General features: G+C 40.1%; 1 protein-coding gene across 2 annotated transcripts in view; it reads left to right on the top strand.

Annotated features, from left to right (window-relative positions):
* Window positions 1-282: 282 nt before the first annotated feature.
* The window catches only part of ddx46 (DEAD (Asp-Glu-Ala-Asp) box polypeptide 46), a 52,467-nt gene continuing 38,327 nt past the window's right edge, over window positions 283-14,422 (top strand). Inside the window, exons 1-7 of one of the 2 annotated variants that reach the window (XM_078230869.1) lie at window positions 283-414; window positions 3,128-3,319; window positions 5,385-5,423; window positions 7,019-7,147; window positions 10,642-10,729; window positions 12,670-12,835; window positions 13,959-14,107. In XM_078230869.1, the coding sequence (XP_078086995.1) occupies window positions 398-414; window positions 3,128-3,319; window positions 5,385-5,423; window positions 7,019-7,147; window positions 10,642-10,729; window positions 12,670-12,835; window positions 13,959-14,107 (780 nt within the window). In that variant the 5' untranslated portion in view covers window positions 283-397. The remainder of the gene's footprint in view (window positions 415-3,127; window positions 3,320-5,384; window positions 5,424-7,018; window positions 7,148-10,641; window positions 10,730-12,669; window positions 12,836-13,958; window positions 14,108-14,422) is intronic. The other variant, XM_078230870.1, reaches the window with a different exon arrangement.

Here is a 14,422-nt window from a genome sequence, read left to right on the forward strand (position 1 = left end):
GGGGTGGGCACGGTAAGAAGTCTCACACAACACCAGATTAAAGTCAAACAAACCTGTCGGACTTTAACCTGGTGTTGTAAGATTGCTTGCTATTTGAGAGGGCAGTTGAGAGGATTTTCACAGTAACTTGATTGCAGTGTTAATGCAAGCCTACTTGTGACACTAATAAATAAACAAAAATAATTTTAAAATAATACAAGTTGTTGTTGTCTGTTGACAATGCCAGTTGTCGCCTCTGTCACAATGACAGGGGCGGTGACATTTTAAGCCTCCGGTCGGTGGAGGGCGCTGGTGTTGGGAGTCGGGTTGCTGCCGCTTCGTTGCTGCTGTGCGTTCCGAGCCCGGGCTTGAGGCCGAGGTGGGGAGTCGGCGGTTCTGTTGTCTTTAACCGGCAGCGATGGGCAGAGAGTCCCGGTAAATGCGCACCTTTTGCTGCGGATCGCGAATGATGGCGGGGAGCGCAGCCGGAGGGGCTGCTGCAGCAGCGAGGGAGGCCGCCTGTTGGGGTGGGCCTCGGAGGCCCCGGTAGTCGCCTGGCTGGGCCCCGCTGCACTGGTTCCACCTTCCCCATGCGCTTTAGGAAGCGTTTCTCCAACGGGGCCCGTCTCCAGACAACAATAAAAACCCCTTTATGAGTTTGGGAAGTTTCCATATGTGTCTATCACCTGTCGCCTTACTGACCAAAGGGGGCTCCTGCTTCCTGATAACTTGGACAAGCCTGAGTTGTCTGATTTCAATAAGGAATTAGATATAGCTCTTGGGGCTAAAGAGATCAAAGGATATTGGGGGGGGGGGGGGGGGGGAGAGATCAGGATATTGAATTCCGTGATCAACCCTGATCAAAATGAATGGTGGTGGACCACTCGAAGGGCCGAATGGTCAACCCCCAGCTTCTAGTTTCTATGTTTCTAAGCTGGTTTTAGCCAGGAGAATGATAGCTGAACATGATTTCACTGACTTTGGATTGAAACCTGGCAAGGGCTCCTCCTGTACCAGCTGAAGAGTGCATGTGTCAAATGAAACCAGGATCAGGAATGGTGTGATAGCCTTGAAAAAAGTCAGTCCTGGTTCACTGGTTGAGTTCTACAGATGAAATAACTTGATAACCTTACCTTGTCAGTTGTGGCTCATGTCTGATTTGATTTATTATCACATGTATTGAATTGTATTGTCACATGTATTCACATACAGTGAAAAGTATTGTTTTTTGTGAGCTATACAGACAAAGTATACCGTTCATAGAGAAGGAAAGGAGAGAAAAGTGAGGGAGAATCGTTTTTGATTTGATTTATTATTGTCACATGTATTGAGATATCGTGAAAAGTATTGTTTCTTGTCTGCTTGACAGGTAAAACATACTATACATAAGAGAAGGATAGGAGAGGGTACAGAATGTGGTGTAACAGTCTTAGCTAAGATGTAGAGAAAGGTCAACTTAATATGAAGTAGGTCCATTCAAAAGTCTGGCAATAGGGAAGAAGCTGTTCTTGAATTGGCTTGTACGTGACCTCAGAATTTTGTATCTTTTTCCCGACGGAAGAAGGTGGAAGAGGGAATGTCCGGGTTGTGTGGGGTCCATGATTATGCTGGCTGCTTTTCCGAGGCAGCAGGAAGTGTAGTCGGAGTCAATCGATGGGAGGCTGGTTTGTGTGATGGACTGGGCTTCGTTCACGCCCCTTTGTCATTTGTTGTGGTCTTGGTCAGAGCAGGAGCCATAGCAAGCGGTGATACATCCTGAAAGGATGCTTTCTATGGTGCATCTATCTATAAGAAAGTCATGAGTCAGAAAGTTGCGCGTTCATGGCCAACTCCAATACTTGAGCACAAAAGTCTAGGCTGACCCAGGTGCTATCTCTTGGATGAGACATTAAACCCATACCGACCTGTCTGCGCTCTCAGATGGATGCAAAATTCCCATGACACTATTTCAAAGAAGAAAAGGGGGGAATTGTCCCTGGTGTCTTGGCTAACGTGTCCTTCAATCAACATCACAAACAGATTATGGTCATTATCACATTGCTGTTTGTGGGAGCTTGCTGTGTGAAAATTGACTGCTATGTTTCCAGCATTACAACAATGACTGCAATTCAGAAGTACTTGATTGGTTGTAAAATGCTCTTTGGTCATGAAATGTGCTGTATAAATGCGATTCTTTCTTTAGAGAGCTGTTTGTTTTTATTGTGCAGGATGGTCCCAAAGTTGGGAAGTGTGTAAAAATCAAGTAGCAGCTAGATCATAGTTTAATTGCCTGCAGATTGTGTTAATTTGGGTCTAGATTTATAGGCCTTTAAATTCAAATTCAGAAGAAAGAGGTGGGGGGGGCACTTTTATTTTTGTACCTCATTAACCTCCACGCAGGGATGTTTAGATGCATTACTAATTTAGCTTGCAGAGAAATAAAGACAGCTGTATTTTTTGTTTAGTTTGCAGTCAGACTGTCCTAATTTCTTCCTTGGATTTTTGAGATTTTGATTATTTTGCATGATTTTTGTTAAAGATGATGTATGGATACATCAAAGGCATTGCTTGAATGGAGGCATTAAAATGAGTGTGTTTAGAAACCGAGAGTGACTGTCAACCCCTCTGTTGTTGGAAAATTGCCACCGGAGTCAGACTGGAGGTTCAACAATACAGTATTTAACAAAGCTTTGTGGAGAAAAGGCACTCCGCAGTACTTTAGGCAGCTACCTTCTCTCAATGATACAAGAGGAGTGGTTCATTTTTATACTTTTCAGACAATGGATAGTCCGGACATTAGCATTTAACACATCGTTACAGTTGAGTAGGATCGATAGTTAACACGTCATTACAGCCAGACATATACAGACATTGGTTTTTAACATCGCACTGTTTCATAGAATGGATACATTTCCTCTTTCAGTGATTTATCAATGACTTCGTTTCGGTCTATACATACAGTAATTGGTTTTCCTCCATTTATGTATTCCCGTTCCCATTTGTGGCTAATCTCTTTTTATCAGACCCTATTGTCCCGGGTCTGTCCTTATCTTAAAAGTGCCTCAGGCCCTGGCTTGCTGCAGTATTTGTTCCCTGCATGTAAATAACTGTCTGTCCTGCATGTTTTAATTTCAAGCTAAGGTTAATCCAAGTTTTATCATTTTTCTAGGCATTATCGGAAGCGATCTGCATCGCGTGGACGCTCTGGGAGTCACTCCAGAAGCCGTTCACCTGCTGAGAAGCGGTCCAAACTTGGGGATGTCAGAGGTCGTTCACGCAGCCGAGAACGTGACCGGAGAAGGGATCGTTCTCGTAGTCGAGATAGGAGACGGTCAAGATCCCGGGAAAGGAAGCGGCTCAGGTGAGGATGTTAGTGCTTTGTAAAATGAATAAATGATGCTGTTTGTTTATTGTGATGGGAAAGATCACCACAAACATTGTAATTAGCCTTGAAGCTAATTTTCTCTCAAAGTCTAATGTCACCATATGTTTTAGAATTGACTGACTAAATGAGAAAGTTAGCTAATAACTAGAGTCTAGATGTTTTAGAGCACAGAACAGCAGGAAGTCTGAAATTAACTTGATGCTTACCATAGCAAAATATTTGAACAGAGAAATATCCTGCTAGTGGGCGCAAAATCCAATTAACAGCTTACTCTAATTATGATATATTCTCATTATTTACTTAACCATTTACTCCTCTTAAATTGTGACCGATCTTTTTCCATTGCTTACTTGAGTTTTCCGTTTGGGTTTTTCCAGTTTAAAGAATTTTAAATATGTGACCGTTACTTTAAATTTGACTATATATTTTTACTAAGTCACAGAAGTTAAATTAAGTTGCAAAATAGTTATTAAGTGACCTTTTGAACAGTAGCAGCTTTCTATGCGCATGCAGGGCGTTGTGTGCCAGTATTATTTTATGATATTCAAATTAAAAGACCCAGTTATTAGATGTGTGCCTATCCCTTAAAACTAATTTGACATGGTGAAATAGGTGAGATAATTGTTTTATAAGTTCATGCTTTTAACAGCAAAATAAAAGTAAAATACTGGGGATGCTGGAAATCTGAAATAAAAACAGAACGTATTTGGTTACTCCACTGCATATACTCACTGGTTATATGAAAGAATGGTTTATCTGTACAATTTCGAGATAATGTACTGATCTGATTCATTGATACTCAGATTGATGACCGATTGTGGTGAAATTATAAATATGCATGCATAATATAGTTACTGCTAATTCCATAAGCCAAGCAATTTGTTGTTGCTTGCTATCTTTTCATTCATTGAATGTTAACTGTTAAAAATATTTTTTGCCGCCTTAAAAATCCTTAATAGCTAAATTTGCTTCAATAATTTATGGTTGGTATAAATGTAAAAAAACAAATTTTATAGATATGACTTAAAGCATGGACACATTTTTTAATGTGTGGGAAAAGAATTGCATATGATTGCAGTAGTGAGCAGTTTTATCTACCCCTTGTAATCTATACAATAACCCTACCATTGCTGATGATATTAGACGTTTGGAATTCATTTTATTTGTATCAGAACAGTGGCTCACTTTCTAGAAAGAAAACTCCTCAGTGAACAGCAGCCTCCATTGAGAATATAATGAATATCTTAGTGTATGTTTTACGAGATTGTGTCATACATTGGTATTTAATTTGTGTTATTGCAGAGTGCTTTGATCAGCACTCTGCTCCTTTTTTAGAATTGGATGTTCTGGTACATTCATTATACTCGGTAAACATTGATAACAATATTTAAGTAAATGTAGTTTGCATGTTTGTCAGGTTTTACCATGCATTAATGTGCACACTCAGTCAAGGGTTTAATGGGCTCCTTAAATTGATCTAGTAGCGTAGAATGTACCAGATCTGTGATCGATCTAATTTCGAACACTGCATTTATGGTGATTAAAATAATATCTGGTGGACATGGGCTTGCAGTTGATGGTATTTTAATAAATGATTCTTTCTTTTCTGCAGTAAATTTTTGGGGGTCAACATATCTGATGCTCCATCCCTGACTAAGAGGTTGTTCGGCAACCCAACCAATTCCAATGTTGCTCTGAAGCCGGCTGTTAACCAGAGCAGCGCCTGGTGATTGTCCCTGTTTCTTTTTCTTGTTGAGATGTTTTGGATTGTGGTGTGGCTGTAAAATTAGGCGGATTCCATAGTTTTAGGAAGCTGGAAAACATAGCCGAACACCTTAAAACGGCTGTGCGATATGAATATGTGATTATTGTCCCTAATTGAAAGAATAGAAAGCAGCCACACTGCATCCCTGGGAAAATCATGAATTTTTAGTCCATTTTAGAAATTCCAATGCAAGATGTAAAGCTGAATATAACTTGGTTTTGACTGTGTTATTTTCCACTTTCTTTCCAATTGTTTATTTAATTTTATCTTACACAGAATACCACAGAGATGCAGAATGTCAGTGGTCATATCAAAGTGAGTAGATAGCAATTTAAACTTTAACCTAACATTAGGGCCTGGAATTTGCGGTTAGCCGACCGCTGACATTGAAAAAAACTGCCCACAAAGATCTTGTGATCTCTGTGGCGTGGATTTCCCCTTTCCCAACGTCAGTTTTAATCTGGCGTCAAGTCAAGGGGATCTCCAGGTATCCAGCAACAGTGATGTCATCAAGCAGGGTAAGCAGCCAATCACATTGAAATATTCTCACAGACAGCAAACCAGGAAGTAAAATATACTGATTATCCTTCACCTTTAATAATTTTAGAAAGCAAGATAAATGATTGGGATTTATGCATGGGATTAAGGTAGAAGATGAAATATAATCCATGTTTTTTGGAACAAATTAATCAAAAAAAGATTTTTTTAAACTGTAATGACATTCCACAAACATAAAATTTATTTTTTGGAGTCAGTGAGGCTGTTCAGCAGTAATTATGAACTTAGTGTACCATTAAAAACCTAGTAACGCCTATTTCCACAAGGTATATCTATTTCAAGGGTTCTATATCAAGACTGATAGCATAAAAGGACAAGTTCTCAGCAGTTCACTGACTTCTTTATGATTGCAGTCTGGGGGTTTTCAACAGTGCACACTAGTGGCAGGCATAGATCACTGACAGCAACTTCTGAATTTCCACATTTAACTGCACATGTGCAAGACTCCAGAGGGTTCTGCAAGTTTTGAAAGAGTAATGATGGCAAACACACTGCGTTTCACCATAATGGCTACTGCGAGATCTGGGCTGAGGTGTCAGCCTTCGTTCAGTGGTAGTGCTCTCACCTCTCAACCAGAAAGTTGAGTGTTCAGTCACCATTCTAGAGACTTGAGCATACGACATAGCTTGAAACGTCAGTATAGAACTACTACAGTACTGCATTACTGGAGGTGCCATCTATTCAATGAGTAGTTTAAACTAAGGCCCTGTCTGCTCCTTCAGGTACACACAAATAATCCCATGGCATTTTTCAAAGAAGATCAGGGAGGTTTATCGCAGTGTCCCAGCCAGCATTTATCACTCAACCAACATCACCAATTTATCTCATTGCTGTTTGTGGGACCTTGCCAAGTGCAAATTGACTGCTGCATTTGCCTACTTTACAGTGGTAAATCAAAAGGACTTTGGCTGTGAATCGCATTTGCATCCTAAGATTGTGAATGACTCTATATACTTTCATCTTTATACCGTTCAGGATATATTTTCTTTCTAACTTAAATTTAGGTTTTTGCTGTTCTTGAAGTAACTTTTCAATGCAGTTCATTATTGAAAATGGATGTTGATTAATATGTTTCTACAGCAGGGTCCTGTTGTACACAGTTGGTTGAGGAAGATAGAAAAAATGTCTAAGCAGATTTGCATGTGATAGTAGTAAACGCAGCACTATACTGAAAGTCATTTACAGTTTAAGAAAGATGTATACCTGTATGCACTTAGATTTGACTATACAACCAGTTTGCACTATTCAGATTCCCACCAGGTTGTAACAGCATTTGACAGTAAGCTGAACTGTGCTATGATGATTAGCTCTTGTTTTTCCAGTCATTAAAATCAAACGCTTCCATCTTGTAGACGATCCAGGAGTCGAGAGAGGAGGAGATCCCGCAGTCGAGAAAAACGGCGATCAGTAAGCAGAGGTAGAAGCCGTAGATCACATTCTCAACCACGCTCTCGAAGCCGCAGTAAGAGCAAGGAAAGAAGGTATTGTCTCGCCAGATACTGGATATTATATAACCGTTTAGAATATCAAATGAAGCAATTGAAGACTCAAGTCTATTCTTTAGTTGAAATTGCAAATGGATTTGGGTATGAAACCCACCTACATGAGAGCTTATATTCTTTCAGTCCGAACATGCCTTTCTTCTATCACTGAAAAGGGATTCATTTTCAATAATCATTGGCCGACATCAAAGGACTGTATTTGTAATTCGATGTCCCAATTGGGTAATTTATAAAAGTATTAATTGTATATTTTTAATAACTAATTCACTTTGAACATATTTTATTGCTCTACCTGCTGGTGACATCATGCTGATCCTGGCCTGTAAAAGTTACAATGGCGACAGTGTATGGAAAAATTTTGTTACCATCAGTTCATAAGAACATAAGAAATAGGAGCAGGAGTAGGCCACCTAGCCCCTCGAGCCTGCCCCGCCATTCAATAAGATCATGGCTGATCTGACGTGGATCAGTACCACTTACCCGCCTGATCCCCATAACCCTTAATTCCCTTACCGATCAGGAATCCATCCATCCGAGTTCCGTTTATCATTATTTAGTGCATTCTCCACACACGCATGAAGCTGTCACTTATTCTGTTAGTTCTAGGGAATAATCTGCCTGATGCATATTATGTCCTTCCATCAGGTTCCTTACTGTGATTCGAGTAATACAGAGGCCCCTGGGGACATGGGTTCAAATCCTACCAGGACAGCTTTCAATGAATTAATTAAGTAAAAGCTAGACTCAACAATGATGACCAGGAAACTACCGGATGGTCATAAAAACCCATCTGGTTCACTACTGTCCTTTGGGAAAGGAATCTACCATCCATAGCCAGTCTGGTCTACGTGTGAGTCCACACTCACAGCAATATGGTTGACTTATAACTGCCCTTTGAAAGGGCCTGGCAAGCCACTCAGTTATACTTAACTGCGAGGGAAAACTTGAAAAAGAATGTCAGATGGACTACCTGACCAACGACCTAGGCACCAAAAAGTACAACGGCATATCCTGCCCAGATGACCCTGCAAAGTCGCCCTCAAGCAACATCTGGAGGCCTGTGCCAAAATTGGGAGAGTTTTTTCACAGGCTAGTCAAGCAGCAGCCTGACACAGTCATACTCAAAATGATACCTTACGGACAATGTCCCGGATGCCCATATTGCCATCCCTGGGTATGTCCTATCTCATTAGCGGGACTGAGCCACTAGAGATGGTAGTAGTGGTATACATGGGGAGGGAATTGCCTCAAGAGTCTTCCAAATTGACTTCAGACCCCACGAAGTCTCATGGTATTAGGTCAAGCATGGGCAAGGAAACCTGCTGATTGCCATCCACCACTCCCTCTTAACTGATGTCCCTCCATGTTGAACATCACTTGGAAGAAACACTAATAGTATAGCAAAAGCACAGAATGTAGTCTGGGTAGGGCACTTCAAAACCCATCACAATGGTGGCTTGATAGCACCACAACTGACTGAGCTGACCCAGTACTGCTGGGCACACTGCTGGACTGGGCCTGCAGGAGGGAACTAACAAGAGGGAAGAACCTATCCCTCACCAGTCTACTTGTCGCAGATGTATCAGTACACGATACATGTACGTGTAGAAGTGACCACTACATAGTCCTAGTGCAGACAAAGTCACATCTACACACTTAGGATACCATCCATCATTTTGTGTGACATTGCCATCAGCTAAATGAGATAGATTATGAAGAGATCCAGCAGCTGAAAACTGGGCATCTGTGAGGCATTTGGATCATCAGTAGCAGCAGAATTGTGTTCAATCACAATCTGTAACCTCATGGCCTGGCATGTTCATTGTCACCGCCAAGCCATGGGATCAATCCAGATTTAATGAGTGCAGGAGAGCATGCCAGAAGCAACACCAGGCATACTAAAAAATGCCAACCTGATGAAGCCTTAACACAAAACTATGTGAATGCTTGAAGCGGACAAAATTACATGCATGCTAAACAGTGAGAGAGCTAAATGATCCCACAACTAATCAAATCAAAGCTCTGCAATCTTGCACATCCAGTTTTGAATGGTAGTGGACAAATAAACAACTAACAGGGGAGGAGATTCCACAAACACCCCCATCCTCAATGATGGGAGAGGCCAACACAACAGTGCAAAAGACAAGAATGAAATATTTGCAACTATCTTCAGCCAGAAAGGCCATATGAATGATTGATCTTGCATCCTCCTAATTTCCCAACATCAGAGTCCGTCTTTGGCCACTTCAATTCAATGCACATGATATCAAAAAAAGGCTGCAAGTACTGGATATTGCCAAGCCTATGGACCCTCACAACATTCCAGCAATAGTACTGAAGACTTGTACTCCAGAATTAGCTGCACCCTGGCCTTGCCAGTGGCACTCTTATCCCATGAAATAATAAAAAAATACAGTTGTGGTAACAATGGGACGATATCATTAAGCTGAATATTTCTGGTAGTGATGGTTTGAGGCAGGTATAGAAAACCTAGTCTAACTTAGTTGGCAAACCTCAGAGTGAATTTCGGGACTTGCATGTGCAAAATTTCCTAGAAGATCGGTTGCCTGAGACATTGACCTTTCGCTGCTCGAACCTGAGTTTAAATTTACTTTCGACTGATGAAATAAAATCTCTTCCATTAGCTATACAAGTGTTCTGTAGAATGGATTCGGTCAGTCTTAGCTTAGTTATTGCCAGATATCCCTAGATGACATTGAATTGGCAATCGTTCGAAGACGATAGTTGTGAGAAATCTTACTGCACACAGGCTCTAATGCTTCAGTTGATGTAGGTGGTTTGGACAAGACTACATCGCTGTCCTGTGCAATAGCCCAAGCAACTGTTTTTGGGTCCAGAAGTTTAAAAGCCTTATTTTTAATTCCACAGCGTCATTGTGAATAAATCCTGGATCTGTTGTTTTCCGAATTTCTCCTACTTATGTTTTCCAATGCTGCATGTTCTCTATAAAGTTAAAATATTTCTGGAATAAAGGAGGCTTTATTTTACATTGAGCTATGCTTAACTTGGGAGCAGTGAAGCGGGTGGTTGAAATTATAATTTATTAATGTGGAAGTAAAATATCCCAGATGCTGAAACTCAACGGAAAATGCTGGACATACTGAGCAGATCAGGCAGAAAATGCTGCAAATACTGATACAGGCAGCTTCTATGAAGAGAGACAGAGGTAACTTTGCCAACTTTTAATCACAACGCAAAATTTCATTGACCTGTTCTGTTCCTCTCTGCACACATGCTCCTGACCTGCTGAATATCTCCAGCATTCCTTGTTTTTAGTTTATTTTATTAAATTGAGCACAAAATTTCTTCAATGAAATAGAATGGCCATTAAATGAAGGCGCCATTGAGCTGCCGATGGAAGTTACTAATACGTGTTGAAGTTGTTGAGTTTAAGGTTGCTCACGTCAGACATTCCCAATGTATCTAGGAATAACATTATGCGCATTTTTCAGATCCAAATCGAAAGACCGTGTAGAAGTGACCAATGAGGCCGTCAAAGAGAAGAAAAAGGAGGAGAAAGATGATGACAAAGATGTTAGTGTAAGTGCGAGATGGAAAGAAATAATTGTCATTTAATTAGCATCTTTCACAACCTTAGGATGAGCCATAATGCTTTATAGCTAATGACATACCTTTAGATTGTACTCACTGTTTTACTGTAAAGAAGCGTTGCACAAGTTTGCACACAGCAAACACCCACAAACACCAGCAATGAACTAAATGGTCAGTTAATCAGCTTTTGGTGTTGGTTGTGGAATTAATGTTGACCTAGCTACCAAGTCAGCTTCTTAATGTTCTTTGCAGAGTTCTTTGGGATGTTTTGCATAGATCTGAGAGGGCATACAGAATCTCATCCGTTAGACAGCACCTCAGACAGTTCAGGACTCTGCTCAAACTACACTAAAGTGTCATTCTAGATTGCGTGCTCAAGTTTCTGGAACAGGGCTTAAACTCATGCTTAGATTATTAATTCTAAGGGCAGGATTTTCCAGCCATGCACACCCCGAGACTGGAAATTTCCGCCCGAAGTCAACGGACCTTTAAATGGTCCACCAAGTTTTCTGTCCCACTCATTACAATTCCTGCGGCAGGTGGGACAGAAAATTTTCGGTCTAAATTTCTGGTGAGTTATAGGTGTTGCTGCAGAGACGCTCTTTTTTGACCATGTGCATTAATTTTAGATATACTGTTCATACAATACATAGTACAAACAGAATTTTAAACCTACCACTATTCAACACAAACCTTACCATTCTTTCTCCTTTTGCCATGGAATTTTAACTTGAATTGATCAAACACAGCACATCTAAGAGCTGCATCAAGATTTTTATCCAGCAGTTGTAAGCAGAGTGATTGCTAAGAATGTTGATTAACATGAGGTGTGCCAAACCTACCTCTACTCTCTCTACAGAATGCTACATGCTCTTTCCCATGAGATGTACTGTTGGAGCTGCTCATTATTCATTGGGCTTGCTGTCTTCTGACCTGCAAGTGTTTATTCAAATTGACTGAGTTAGCCATGATGACAGCTCCCTGTCCATACAGTGATGGTGTTTCTAGTCTGCGCTTTTTCACCTGTGTCACACACCATTTTAGCAAGTCCTGTAGAAATGATAAATCATAATCTTGCCATTTTACCATGGATACACAATGAATCGTATAACTGTTATCAGATAAAAGGTCGTCTGGTCCATTGTGTCTGTACCGGCTCTCTTTAAAATCAACTCAACTTGTCCCACTCCCCTGCCCTTTCCCCCTTTAGTTGTGAGTTTATTTTTCTTGTAACCTGCTAATCAAATTCCCTTTTTAAAGCCACGATTGAATCTCCCTCTGTTGTCCTCAGGCAGTTCAATCTAGATCTTCTTCGGCCAATCACTTTAAATCTGGTTCTCTACCCTTCCACCAACGGCAACAGTTTTTCTGTATCTCGACCATTCCTGATTTTGGATACCTCCATCAAATCTCCTTTCAACCTTCTCTTCATAAAGGAAAACAATTCAGCTTCTCCAGTCTATCCACGTAACTGAAGTCCCTCATTCCTAAAATCATTTTTAGAAATATTTTCTGAGGTGTGCAGAATTAGATGCAATACTCCAGTTGAGGCAAATCTGTGTTTCATAAAGATGCATCATAACTCCCTTGTTTTCTGTACCTCCATTTATAAAACCCAGTTCTCATAATCACTTTCTCAAACTTCTCTACCACGTTCAATGATTTCTGCACATATATCCCCAGGTCTGTTTGTTCCTGCATCACTTTTAACATGTATGTGTCATGAAATGTAAATATTAAAATCTTGTGTCCAACGGGTGATCCCTATTACTCATTTTTTACTTACTTATTCAGAAATGCAATTAGTTGCAATTATCCACATGCTAATTAATTAGCTAACACTGTATTTACAGAGAAGACTAATGATTGCTTGAACAAGTTTCTCTGTTGATTAAATTAAATTTTCAAATTAACTTGAATTCTAATAGAATTTTGAACAAAGCAAATTGGAGGAGGAAATGAGGAAACGAAAAGAACGGGTTGAAAAATGGAGGGAAGAACAACGCAAAAAGGTCGTTGAAAATATTGGTGAAATAAAGAGAGAACTTGAAGAAATGAAACAGGGCAAAAAATGGAGCCTTGAGGATGATGATGGTAAGATTCTTAGTTCTTTGTGATCACGCAGTGAATTACTTTAAATTGTCACAACTATTGTTACATAACCAAACATGGCAACCATTTTATGCACAAGAAGATCCCACAACCAATGAAAAAGGATGCATGACTAGTTGATCTATTTTTTGATGATAGTGGTTGAAGAAAAGTATGGACTGCTATTAATATCAGTTGAGGGATGCATGCTAGCCAGGACATTGAGAGAACTCCTCTACACTTCTTCAGCTCGCACCAGGGAATCTTTTTACGTCTAACTTGATCAGGCAGATAAGCAAGTGCTTAAACACTTGGAAAATGTTTCCAGGGCTAGTGTTTGAGGTAGAAACTAGATATAAATTTGAGATTAAATTGGATGGGTGGGGGAAAGAAAAGAGGCAGAAGGGATAAGGGAACTGTTGAGTTGACTTGAATTATTTGCTCGCATGGAAGATAAATGTCAAAACTTGGTTGGAGGACATTTGGAATACTGTGTGCCATTCGGGTCGCCATCACACCTTTGAGTGGATCTAGCTCATATTAAGTTGATTGTTCCCTACACCCTGGCGATGACTGTGTAACACTATATTCTGCACCCTTTCCTTTCCTTCTCCCCTATGTGCTCTATGAACGGTACATTTTCTCTGTATATGCATAAGAAACCATACTTTTCACTGTATCCCAATACATGTGACAGTAATAAATGAAATCAAATTGTGGCTGGTCTTGTTCTCTGAGTTAACATGAAGAAGAAGTTCCATGGAAAATTGCCTTGTTCGCTTTTGACCCTGGCCTCTTGGAATCGAAGGTGAAAGGAAACTTTAATTTTATAGTAAAAACAAAGTGCTGGAAAAACTCAGCAGCTCTGGCAGAATCTGTGGAGAAAGTAACAAGAGTTAACTTTTTATGTTTAATATGAGTCTTCAGAACTCTGATTTGGGTTGAATTTGAATCCATATACTATAAAGGAAACAAATGGTGTATAAATCTACACTAATTCTCCTGACTTAATTCTGATGTCCATCATAAAGTTTATTCCTGGCAGTTCAGTGCTGTGTAACACTCATTAACTGATGTATGCATTATCTGTATTTATGACTTAACTGTTCACCTTTTATTTGGACAGATGATGAAGATGAAATCATAGAGGGTGAAAGGAAAGAAGAAGGAGAGGATGACAATGAAGAATTGGATCCATTAGATGCTTACATGGAAGATATAAAGGAGGAAGTGAAGAAATTTAATATGGGGAGTGTGAAAGGAGGAAGTGAAAAGGTAAAGTTATTTTTCTAAAAACTCTCTCGCTCTCAAAGAGAATGATTTGCATTAGTATTTAGTACTATTCGTACTTGTTCTAACAAATGCAAAATAGGGAAATGCCTTTTTATTCTTAAACGGTGCTGATATTATCATCCCATGTTATAACTGCAGTGAAGATAGAAATGGTGTTGTATGCAATAGTTTCCGTTAAGAGATAGAAACATAGAAAAACTACAGCACAAACAGGCCCTTCGGCCCCACAAGTTGTGCCGAACCTGTCCCTATCTTCTAGGCCTACCTATAACCCTCCATCCTATTAAGTCCCAGGAT

The sequence above is a fragment of the Mustelus asterias genome, chromosome 16 (assembly GCF_964213995.1).
Source record: "Mustelus asterias chromosome 16, sMusAst1.hap1.1, whole genome shotgun sequence".
In the NCBI taxonomy this organism is placed as follows: Eukaryota; Metazoa; Chordata; class Chondrichthyes; order Carcharhiniformes; family Triakidae; genus Mustelus; species Mustelus asterias.